Here is an 11787-nt window from a genome sequence, read left to right as displayed (position 1 = left end):
CTCCGTCGGCGTGCGCCCGCGCCGGCTCCGCTGTTTCCGAGCGCGCGTGTTGCGTTAGCTTTCCGTGGGTTGGGTTCTTTGTTGGTGGTGGTGTGTTTTGCTTCGGTTTTGTCTCTTTTTTTTTTTTTTTTTTTTTCTTTTTTCCATTTTATTTTTTTTTAATTCTCCCCCACGCCCGAGGAGAAAGCACCACGAAGCAACGCCGGGCTCCGGCGCTGCCGAGGGTTTGAGGTAAGATGGGGCTGCGGCGGTCGCCTCCGTCTCAGATCCAGCGGCTGTAGGGGCCCGTCACCTTGGTGTAGGCGTAGGAGGACACAGTGATGGCGGAGTTGGTGGGGATGGCCACCGCCTGCCGCGTGGGGACCGAGTCCCTCCTCTCCTTGCTGGGCGCCTCGGTTGCCAACGCGCCGCCCCACTTGCGTTTCTTGGCGAAGGCTTTGGCGTCCGGCGGCAGCCCCAGGCGCGCCGCCTCCTCTTGCCGGGCTCGAGCCCTCTCCGCCAACTGCTTCATCTTGGCCTCCCACAGCGCCAGGCCGTGGTTGGGCTGGTTCAAGTTCTTGTGTTGGTAGAAGACCAGGGAGATGCGGGTGGGGTGGCAGCGGTTGGGTTTCTTCAGCGGGGTGGTGGCGTGGAGCTCGCGGCGGGCGCACTCGATGAGGATGGAGCCGTGGGCGGGCGCCACGGCCACCCCGCCGATGTTCTCGTCCAGGAAGTTGTGCTCGCTGTCCGACCACTCCTCCTCCTCTTCCTCCTCTTCCTCGTCCTCCTCCTCTTCCTCCTCCTTCACCGCCTTCTCTGGCAGATCCTCCTCCAAGCCAAAGGGGTCCCACGGCTTCTCCCGGCGGGGTCCCACCGCTCCCTTCTGACCCACCGCTGCCTCCCACAGCTTCTCCGGCAGCCCCGGGCTGGGTGCCGGCGTCCTCCGCTCCTCCACCTTCACCGAGCTCCACGGCTCCTCGGGGAAGCTGGGCAGCCCTGGCAGGGTTGAGCCAAAACCCAGTGGCCCCAGCAGGCTCGGGGTGCCCGCGCCGGTCAGCGCCGCCTCCCCCAGCTTGCAAGGGCTCCACGGTTTCGGCAGCAAGCCTGAGCCCCGCGCCGCCGCCTCTCCTGCCAAGACGTTGGGCCACTGCTTCTCCGGCGGCGGCAAGCGCGCGGCGGCATCGAAGGCGCTCAGCTTCTCCCGTGTGCCCGAGCCCGGCGCCAGGGCGCTCCACGAGCCCTCCGCCGTGCTAGTCCTCTCGGGGGAAGACGTGCCCCGCGCCACTTTGAAGGGGCTCCACCGCTGCTCCGGCCCTCCGCCGCGCACCGGGATAGCCGGCAGGGCTAAGCTGGCACCGGGCACGGCCGCTGCGCCGGGAAGGGGCTCGATGGCGAGCGGAGGGTCGGGGGGCTCCTGCTTGATGGGTCGGCTGCTGAAACAGTTCTGTGCAAACGCTGGTGCCTCCTCCGAGCCCGAGCTAGTCCTGTGCGCCCCGGCCGCCGCCGCCGCCGCCGCTTTCTGCTGGCTGGCGTAGCGGTTAGCCCGCTCGTAGGTGCGCTGGTGATGGTTTTTGCTCCGGACGCTGTGCGGGATGGGCTCGGGGAAATCGGTGTTCCCGTAGGCGTGGTTGTGGTTCTCCTGCAACACCTGGACATCGGGCTTCTTCTCGTAGCCGTTGCTCACCCAGCTGCTCCCGCTCCTCTCGGGTGCCCCGTAATTTAGAAACTGCGAGGGGAACACGTGGTTGCTGGAAAAGCCGTAATACCCGAAGGAGGGAAGCGCGAACTTGGAGTGAAACCCGTTCACGGAAGGCAGATTGGGCTGTGCATAGTAGGAATGGTAAGAGTAAACACTGTTCATGCTGTACGGGTCGGAGGGCCGGCAACTCCCCAGCACCGAGTAGCTCTCCACCACCGCGTTGCCGTTGTACTTGAAGGCGTTGTAATGGCTCTGCGGCTCCACCTTGATGGAAGGTTTCAGCGGCTGCGGGGGCAGCCCGTTTTTCAACGCCATACCTGCGGGCACAGCACACACACACAGCCCCCATGACCCACCGGCCGTTGGAGCGAGGACCCCGAAAACTCAGCCAGCCTTGAAAATCCCACGGTGACGGGCTTGCCGGCCGAGCGCGGAGGTCAGCGTCGCCCGGCATCGCCCGCGGCGCTGGCACCGATCCGCACCCAAGCTCTGGGCTGCGGCAAGAGCTTCCCACCGCACCGCAGGACGGGGAAAAACCCAGGAAATGCCATCCTGTACCCCGACACGCTGAGCGTTCGACGCCACCAGCCCGAGTAAGCCCCCATCCACATCCCCGTCCCCTCGCGCGCTTTCCGGACGGCTCGGGGGCGGCAGGACCTCGGCTCTGCCCCCGTTACCTGCGTTTTGCTGGAGCGCGGGGAGCTCGAGCGCTTCCTGCTTGATCTTCTCTGGCGTCATCAGCTTCTCTTTCTGCAGCTTCTTCTTCTCCGCGGCGGCTTTCTTCGCCTCCAGCTGTCTCTGCCGGCAGGACTTGGCGGGCTCGGGCAGCTTGCGGACCTCGCGGGGGAAGGACGTGAGCACCTGGATGGCCCCGCTGCCCACCTTGGCATTTTGGTTCTCCTCGCTGCCGAACTCATCCGTGCTGGACATCTTGTAGAGGGGGAGGACGTGCAGCTGCTCATCTTCAGGGATCTTCCCCACCACACGATTGTCTTCCTTCGTCAGCGTGCAGACCTTGGGGAGGGCAGGGTGCCGTCAGCGGGATGCCACCCGCTGTGGCCCATGCGGGACAAGGGCAAAACCTCCTCCTTAAACCCGCCAGCAAAGCGAAGCCACGTCAGCCTGGCATCCCCCACAGCCCACACTGGTCCTTTTCCATTTGGAAACCTCCTGTGGGGTTTGGGTCAGGCAAAAGCAAACACCCGGTCCCCGTAAGCACCGTGCTTTTGTCTCGCTGGGTGGCTTCAGCACCTCGCCGACGCCAACGGTTTCGTTTGAGCTGTGCAAACACCGAGGACCAGCCACCGGAGCCACGCAGGTATGACAGTGGGCTCAGAAACAAGCACCCCGAAACGGAGAGGGAGCACCCCGAAAAGTCCCGCCGGCCGCCTGCTTACCACCGTGCAGCCGTTGTAGAGGTTATGCTGATCTTTGTGAGCGTGAGCGCAGAAATCCATGCACGCCGTCACTCCCGAGAACGGCCTCCCCTCCTTCAAGCCCAGCCGGCAGTCTATCGCTACGTCCTCGTTGGTAACCTGGCAGAAGGAGGAGAGGGCTCTGGCTATCCAAAATTTCCTAAATGCCACCACTCCGGACCCGGTGGCGGTGCCAGGCCACCGTGTTCCGAAGGGGACGAGGAGGTGGCCAGTACCTGGTTTTGGTAGGCTTGTGGTGCCAGCCTCTTGTATAGCGGAGCCACCTCGGTAGCCAAGTCCTGAAAGCTCTTCCGGAGCAGCTCTTCCTGCGGTAGGGAAAAAGAGGAGGATGTCACCCACGGGTTTCGTCAGCAGGGATGCAACTGGGGGCAGAGCCTCCACACGTCATGCAGCATCTGCCCCTTCCCATGACGTCTGCCACGGTGCAAAGCAGGGGGCTTAAATTCCTGGTGACCCCAGCGTCTGTTGCACTTCTGCTTGCTCGATCCATGGGCACTCTGGAATCTTCCCCCGGGTTTCTAGAGAGACCCTACTCCTGCCACCTCACACTGGCACCTTCTGTTACACCAAAGGTCCTGGCTCTGGAACACCAAAGCCAGCCCGCCCTTCGGTTTCACCAGGTTGGCTTTCTTTCCCCCCTAATTTCCCCTAATCCATCAAAAATCCCACAAGGAATTGTATTTTCAGGCTTCCCCCCTGCAAAACTCAGAGCTGGGGGTAAAAGGAGGTCGGAACCCAGAGCCCCACCAGTGCTGCCCCGCTCCCCTCACGTCACCCACCTCTTTGGGATTGTCCCCCACCAGCCTGAACTTGCGGGGAGTTTTGCTCCGGGCGTACTTGCAGCCGTTAAAATACATGCTCCAAGAGCAGCCGAAGGAGAAGGAAGCGCCGCAGGTGTTGGGGTCCTTGCCTTGGCACGCGCAGGTCCGGCTGCGGGAGGGACACCGCGGAGGAGCATCAGCCGCCGGCGCGGCGATGGCAGCTCCGAAAACAAGGGGGGGACCCCGGCATCCCCTTCCCTCCCCGTCTCCCCGAACCGGAGCGGCGGCGCGGTGGGACTTACTCGTCGTTCAAGCCGCAGCGGCGGCTGGTGGGGTTGCCGTACTTGGTGAGGGTGTCGGTGAGCTCCTGGTAGAGCGTGTCGCCCAGCGTGCGGGGGATGCCCTCCCAGGCCAGGATCAGGATGATGATGACGGCGTTCTGGCAGTGGTGGCCCGCCCGGTGCCGCACCAGGCACAGCAGCTTCTCCTCTTGGTTGTGTCTCCGGATCACCTGGAAAACAGAGGGGCCAAGTCGGACCGCTCCAATGGCAAACACCTCCCAGGATGGGGAGGATGCCAAAAGCGGGTCCTGGCCACCTTCCGCAGTGCTCCGTGGGGATTAAGGGGGGCAGAGCTGTGGGGGCTCCCATGGATGCATCCACCCCATGGGATTTGGGAGGGCAGAGCTGTGGGGGCTCCCACGGATGCATCCACCCCATGGGATTTGGGAGGGCAGAGCTGTGGGGGCTCCCACGGACGCATCCACCCCATGGGATTTGGGAGGGCAGAGCTGTGGGGGCTCCCACGGACGCATCCACCCCATGGGATTCGGGAGGGCAGAGCTGTGGGGGCTCCCATGGACGCATCCACCCCATGGGATTTGGGAGGGCAGAGCTGTGGGGGCTCCCACGGATGCATCCACCCCATGGGATTCGGAAGGGCAGAGCTGTGGGGGCTCCCACGGATGCATCCACCCCATGGGATTTGGGAGGGCAGAGCTATGGGGGCTCCCATGGATGCATCCACCCCATGGGATTTGGGAGGGCAGAGCTGCGGGCGCTCCCACGGTCGCATCCAGCCCTGTGGGATTTGGGGTGCTGCGGGTGGGTACGTGCCCAGCACAGGGGCTGCGGGCACGGACGTGCCATTCAGTGGGTGCCGACAGTGGGAAGCCCCGTGGAGTTTCCCCGGGGGCGGCCGCCGCTCTCACTTCCTCCGTGCCAGCCGCAGGGCGAGCATCCCGCCCCTGTCCGCTGCGGCCGCTGCTGGGGTGGGGGGACCTCCTGGTGCCCCGGCAGGGAGGGGACGGGCAGGAGTGTCCCCCGGGGAGGGTTCTGGGGGGCACAATGCCAGGCCGCGGGCACTCACCCACTTGGCGATGGGGCAGCCCCGGGAGCTCTTCCCCTCCTTCCCCGTGTAGATGACCTTCTCGATGCGGATGGCTTTGCCCTTCTCGCCGTACCTGCCGGGGGACGGACGGCTGTCAGCCACGCTTCGCGGCCCCTCGCGCTCACGACTGCCCTGCGTGCCCTCACGGGCCCCTCACAAGCCCCTATTTGCCCTCACAAGCCCCCACTTGCCCTCACAAGGCCCTACTTGTTCTCACAAGGCCCCACTTGCCCTCCTAGGCCCCCACTTGCCCTCCCAGGCATCCACTTGCCCTCGCAAACCCCCACTTGCCCTCACAAACCCCCACTTGCCCTCCCAGGCGTCCACTTGCCCTCGCAAACCCCCACTTGCCCTCACAAACCCCCACTTGCCCTCACAAGCCCTCACAAGCCCCCGCTTGCCCTCGCAAACCCCTACTTGCCCTCACAAACCCCCACTTGCCCTCACAAGCCCTCGCAAGCCCCCGCTTGCCCTCACCGCCCCCCACTTGCCCTCACCACCCGCCACTTGCCCTCACAGGCCCCCACTTGCCCTCACAAGCCTCTGTTCACCTTCATGAGACCCCACTCGCCCTCACAGGACCCTATTCACCTTCATGATGCCCCCACTTGCCCTCACGGGACCCCTCATAGCCCCCCCTCACTCCCATGGCCCCCCAGGCCGGGGCAGGCTGGGGCAGGAGGGCCCTTACCGCTCCTCCATGAGCTCCCGGATGGACGCCACGGTGGGCCCCGAGCCCAGGTGGGTGTAGTACGGCCCCTCGTCCTTCTCCACGATTTGCTCTGCAGAGGCGGCAGGAGGGGACACACACACAGAGATTTGGGGGTTTGCACCTCTGCCGGCTGCCCCGAGGGATGCCAAACCCCTAAATTCCCGCAAACCGAGTGCTTTTGCACCAAAAAAATCAGAGGGTTCTCGACGGCGTTTCCCCCTAAGAGCATCGAGGAGGGGGAAGTGGCAATAGGGGTTCGTTAAACAGCCCGGCGGCTCTCTCCATCCCCGGCTCCCAGCTCCAAAGGTTGCTGGGGAGCAGGGGGACGGGTGCTCAGACTGCACCCTTCCGGGATCCAAACGCCTCCCCGAGGGGCCACAGCACCTCCGAGCATCCCGGCACCAACCGCGGCTCCGTGCCGGCACAGCGGATTTGTGCCGGCTGCTCCAGTGCGGTGTGCTTTGATCAGCTCTGCCAAGAAGTGGTTAGCCATGGGGGGCGACCTGGCATACAAACCTCCCCCCTGCTCCCCGTCAGCTCCCACCCTGGGCACCTGCTGGCCCCGCTTGCCGGGGCTGGGTGCTGCCAAAACCATCATGGGATGATCTGGGGGCTGGAAATTACTGCTGCCTGCTGTTAGGCTTGCCCAGAGGATTTGGGGATGTTCATGGAATGGCCCGAGCTGGCTGAGAATGTGCAAGGAAGGAGTTGCTGTGCAGGGGAGAGGCTGAAGGATGCTGGGGCTACCGGAGAAGGATGCTGGGGCTACCAAAGAAGGATGCTGGGGCTACCGGAGAAGGATGCTGGGGCTACCGGAGAAGGATGCTGGGGCTACTGGGGAAGGATGCTGGGGCTACCAGGGAAGGATGCTGGGGATATGGTGGAGGGATGCTAGGGCTACCGGAGAGGGATGCTGGAGCGCAGGACGATGCTCAGGCTACTGGAGAAGGATGCTGGGGCTAACGGAGAAGGATGCTGGGGCTATGGTGGAGGGATGCTGGGGCTACCGGAGAGGGATGCTGGAGCACGGGAGGATGCTCAGGCTACCGGAGAAGGACCCCGGGGCTACAGCCCTGCAGGCAACACCCCCCAGCAGCCACAAACCCCTTGGGGCTTTTAAGGCACGAAGGTGCCGTCACAGGAAGCAAAAGACGCTCCCGGCAGCCCCGGGGTCAATCCCCGGCACGCGAGGGTGCTCGAACGCCGCCGGGCGGGACGCATCCGGCACGACGGCCGGGTCCGGTCCTTCTTTCCATCCCTCTGATTTTCATTCCCGTCATGTCTAACTGGCGGGGAGCCAGGGCGAGGAGAAAGCCGGGCTCAGCTGGGCTGCAGCTGTCCAGACCGAGATCAATACGGGACACGCAGCGACGGCTGATTTTATTACGGCGCCTCCCAGCACAGGCACCTAATAAAGCTCCGAGCCCCGACTCCGACTTAATTGCTTTCTCTCACAGCTTTTCCTTGAGAAAACGGGAGAGAGGGATTTCCCCTCCTCCTTCTCCCAGCCCTTAAACCACACTGCCAAAGAAAAAAAACCGAACCGAATCTTTTCCTGGCACCGCGGGGCGAAACACCGAGCTCGGTTTGAGCGGCTCCAGAAGAGCCTTTTCGGTGCCGTTTGGGCTAATTACCGCTGCCATTTACAAGCAAATAAATAAATAATCATAAGCCCCGCTAATAAAGTGCAGCTTGTGTTTAGCCTGAGGCCACCTCTCCCACTGACGTGGGGGTTCTATTTTTTTATCCAGCTGGATGCCCCAAATCCTCACCCTGCTCCTCCGTGGGGGAATGAAGGTCCAGCTCCCAAAGCTTGGATGGAGCTGGGGAGTGGGGGTCAGGTGGGAAATCTCAAGCACTTGCTGCAAAGTCTAACAGGTGCCAAAACACACCAAAAAAAAAAAAAAAACCCACCACAAAAAAAGCCCAAATCCAAGAGTTTGGTGCTTTTTCAATGCATCTTGGTGGGACCAGCCACCGAACAACGCAGCATCCCAGTAGCAAACACGGCTCCGGGCATACGCCAAGCCAAAAAGAGATGCTCTCACTTGGAGTAACCCAAACCAGCTAATTTGGCTTAAAATAGCCGGAATAACCAGGAAAGTCGGGTTGTAGGTGAGACAGCAGCGCCGGGGTGACCGTGGGCCCCTCTATGCGATGCAGCCGAGCGGTTAAGTGGAGGCAAAACCCAACAGCCCTTTGGTTTTGCTGCTCTTCCGAGCCACGCTGGCACAGCCAGGCCGGTGCCAGCACCACCCTCGCGGTCACACAGCAGTCACTTGGCATTTGCCATCCGACTGCCAGGATAAAGAGGGGAGAAGAGAAAGCAAAAGAGGGCTCGGCAGTGTCGGGGTTTCACCACGCCGATGCCGCACCACACCGAAAGCATGGGCTTTGCCGGCGCCACGGCATCGCTCCGTTATTTCATAGATTCATAGATTTCTAGGTTGGAAAAGACCTTAGAGATCATCGAGTCCAACCATCCCTAATCCCCATTAAACCATATCCTAAGCAGTTCATCCACCCTATTCTTAAACACATCCAGGGATGGGGACTCAACCACCTCCCTGGGCAGCCTATTCCAGTGGCTGACAACCCTTTCAGAGAAGAAATACTTCCTAACATCCAACCTGAACCTCCCCTGACTAAGCTTATGCCCATTTCCTCTTGTTCTATCACCCATCACTAATGTAAAGAGCCCTTCCCCCACCTCCCCACCATCTTTTCTCAAGTATTTATAGGCTGTAATCAGGTCTCCCCTCAGCCTCCTCTTCTCCAGGCTAAACAGCCCCAACTCCCTCAGCTGCTCCCCATAAGTTTTATTTTCCAGCCCCTTGACCAGTTTGGTCGCCCTTCTCTGGACCCGCTCCAGGAGCTCAGTATCTCTCTCAAAGGGAGGGGCCCAAAACTGGGCACAATATTCCAGGTGCGGCCTCATCAGTGCCGAGTACAGGGGCAGGATCACTTCCCTGCTCCTGCTGGTCACACTGTTCTTGATACACGCCAGTATCCCATTGGCCTTTTTGGCCACCTGGGCACACTGCTGGCTCATATCAAGCCAGTAGTCAACCAAGACCCCCAGGTCCTTCTCCGCCAGGCAGCTCTCCAGCCACTCTTCCCCGAGCCTATAGCGATGCTTGGGGTTTTTACACCCCAAGTGAAGGACTCTGCACTTGGCCTTATTTGCAGATCCCGCTCTGCAAAGCCACCTCCTGGAAACGGCACCCCCGGGGCTCAGCGCCACCCCGGTACTCGCCCGGCACGGCCGCTCGCTCACCGACACAGTCGCAGGTGGGGAACTCCGCTTGCGCCCGCTTGGCCGGGGTGTCCAGGAGGCTTTTGGTCGGCGTGTCCAGGTATTTCAGCGGCGATTCCAAAAATCCGCTCAGGGTCGGCGTCAGCGGCACCTCGTCCTTGGTGGGGGTCCCGTCGGCGTCATCCGCGTCCGGGTTTTGGCTTTCCTCGGAATAAAAGCACGTGGTGGACACCACGGTGATAGCACCAGAAGACTCGATTTTGATCTGTTTGGGGGACCGGGTGGCGAAGGGGGGTTCCGAAAGTGACCCCTTCCCTGGTGAGAACGAAAAGCTTTTGGGTCCGGCTTGGGGAGCGCTGCTTGAAACCGGGGCGGCAGCGGCGGCGGCGGCGGCGGGGGGCACTTGCGGGGCTGGCGCCAACCCCCCCGGCAGCTCGGCAGCCCCAGGGGCGAGTGGGGCGGGTGTCTCGGGGGGCTGCAGGTTGAAATTCTCCCCGAATTCAGCTTCGAATTGCCGGATGAGCTCTTCCAGCTTGTCATCCACCACGATGGGGGTCGGGGCTGCCGGCGGCGGGGCAGCCGGCACTTCCTCCGAGCCAGTTGAGCCCGCCGGCGCCGGGTGAATTTGGGGGCCCCCCCCGGGGGCACCCCTTTCCTGAGAGTCGGGAGCCGGCAGGCCGCTGTCGAGGGGGTCCGGTGGTGGGGGGGGAGCGGCGGGCAGGGGTAGTGCAAGAGGCTGGCGCGGGAAGGCAGGCGGCGGCGGCGGTTCGGTTTGCATCTCTTCGGCGGGGGGTTCGGCGGGCGCCCGGAGCCCTTCCAGGCTGATCTGCCAGAGGGGCAGGAAGAGCGGCTGCGAGTCCTTCTGCTTCGCCTTCTTGATCTGCACTTGCTTGCGGAGCGGTTTGGCCGAGGGGGGCTTTTCGGGCGGCGTTTTCTTCTTCTTCTCTTTGGCCTGCTTTTCGAAGGGCTTGGGGGGTACGGCCGGCGTGCCGGGAGCCCACCAGCCGCTCGGCCGATCCTGGGGGGCCGCCGCCGCCGCTGCCAGGCTTTGCTCGAGGAAGAGGCTGCGCTTGTGATGGAGATGCTGCTGCAGGACCAGCTGCGTCTTCTTGTGAAGGTCCGGCTCCGGCGACGCCGGCGGCAAACAGGGGCCGCCCGGCGCTTCCTTGCCGGGCGCTCGTTCGGGGGGCTCCGTTTTAAGCACCGTCGTTTTGCCGCTCGTCGCTTCGGGTCTCTTGAAAGCTGCTTTGATGTAGTCGTCGGCGTTACCCAGCAGCTGCTCCAGCTCTGCCATGGGGTCTCCGGCCCCCGCCGCCCCCTCGGCCTCCAGCCCCCACGTTGCTGCGAAGCCCCCCCGGGGAGGTGCCGCACCAAAAAATGGCTCCGGTGCTGCTCCTGGCTCCGGTGGGTAACGGGGCTCATCCCCTCGCTGCCACGCGGCCCCCGGCGGGGCGAGGGGGCTGGGGCCGAAGGGGGTGGCGGGGGGTGGTGGTGGCGGCGGTGGCGGGGGCTGGCCATCGCCGGCGGGCTGGGGGAGAGCTGCCGAGAGTTGCGTCAGGGCTTCGATGGCTATGGCGGTCTGCAGGCTGATGTTCTTCTCCTTGGCGATGGTCAACGCGCTTTGGGAAAAGGGGAGACCGTCGGGTGGGCACGGCTCGACGGTCTCAGGCACCGGCTGGGGGTCGATAGCACCTTCCTGGGGGGGCGGCGGGGGGTTGGCGGCGGCGGCGCGGGGCCGCGGTGACGCCGGCTCTTCGCCCAGAGCCGTCTTGATCTTCTGCTCCAGCCATTCCAGGTAGTCGGGGCACTCGGGGCCGTCGCAGTTGCAGTTGGGGGGCTTGACGCCGTGCTTGGCCAAAGCCAGGGCGGCCTTGAGGGCGTGCAGGTCCTCTCCCCGCGGCACGCCGTCCGCCGCGCTCAGCCCGCCCTGGCTCATCTCCGAGTCGAACTTCTCGTACAGCAGCGACGGCGAACCCGGGGGCGGGAGCCGGTAGGAGGAAACGGCTTCGGCCACCGCCGAAAAGGCCACCAGGTTCCTGACGTCTTCCAAGTGGGTTTTGCCAGCGGCGGGCGGCTGGCCCGGCGACCAGCTGCTCGGCTCCATCAGCGTGGTGCCCCCCGCCTCCGGCCGGCCCCCATTCACCAAGCTGAGCCCGCTGCCCTCGTTCAGCCGCCTTTCTTCGACATAATTAATTGGCCCTTCTTCCATTTGGCTTCTGCTGGGTCCATCAACCGGGTCGCCCGCCGAACCTGTCTGCGAGGAGGGAGAGAGGAGAGAGGTGAGCACCCCTGGCCACAACCCACATGCCGTCACCCCCCACCCTTATTTTCTCCCTCTTCTTTTTCTTTATTCCCCCTTTCCCCACCTCTTTCTCTGACCCGAGTGATGAAGATGCCAACGAGCCGCACAGCAAAATAATAACCACCACCAGCAAAACCACGGCGGGGTTTTGGCCGTCTGTGCGAGGAGCAGCTCGGTTCGAAGGGTGGCCAGTTTCCACCACGCCAGCCCCGCGCTGCCCACGCCCCCACCCTGCCACCCCGCTTTTGAAATC

The 11787-nt window shown here is 63.4% G+C and overlaps 1 protein-coding gene across 1 annotated transcript; it reads right to left on the bottom strand.

The window, feature by feature from the left end:
• Positions 1 to 262: 262 nt before the first annotated feature.
• Positions 263 to 11456, bottom strand: TET3 (tet methylcytosine dioxygenase 3). The gene is made up of 9 exons (XM_086628095.1): positions 9254 to 11456; positions 5956 to 6046; positions 5244 to 5337; positions 4178 to 4386; positions 3894 to 4044; positions 3330 to 3419; positions 3076 to 3213; positions 2356 to 2692; positions 263 to 1995 (listed from the first exon to the last, which is right to left on the bottom strand). Exons 1-9 carry the CDS (start codon positions 11439 to 11441, stop codon positions 263 to 265), a joined length of 5031 nt encoding a protein of 1676 aa, XP_086484221.1. The 5' UTR covers positions 11442 to 11456.
• Positions 11457 to 11787: the final 331 nt, after the last annotated feature.

Source organism: Tauraco erythrolophus, chromosome 29 (genome assembly GCF_009769465.1).
Source record: "Tauraco erythrolophus isolate bTauEry1 chromosome 29, bTauEry1.pri, whole genome shotgun sequence".
NCBI lineage: Eukaryota > Metazoa > Chordata > Aves > Musophagiformes > Musophagidae > Tauraco > Tauraco erythrolophus.
The sequence above is the reverse complement of the archived record's forward strand: the minus strand, read 5'-3'. Positions and strand labels throughout refer to the sequence as shown.

Coding starts and splice junctions, on each gene's coding strand:
- TET3 (XM_086628095.1), bottom strand. CDS start 11,441: ATGGAAGAAGGGCCAATTAATTATGTCGAAGAAAGGCGGCTGAACGAG. Junction 6,047..9,253: donor CCCCACCTGCGACTGTGTCG/GTGAGCGAGCGG, acceptor CCGCCTCTGCAG/AGCAAATCGTGGAGAAGGAC. Junction 5,338..5,955: donor CGGGAGCTCATGGAGGAGCG/GTAAGGGCCCTC, acceptor GTCCCCCGGCAG/GTACGGCGAGAAGGGCAAAG.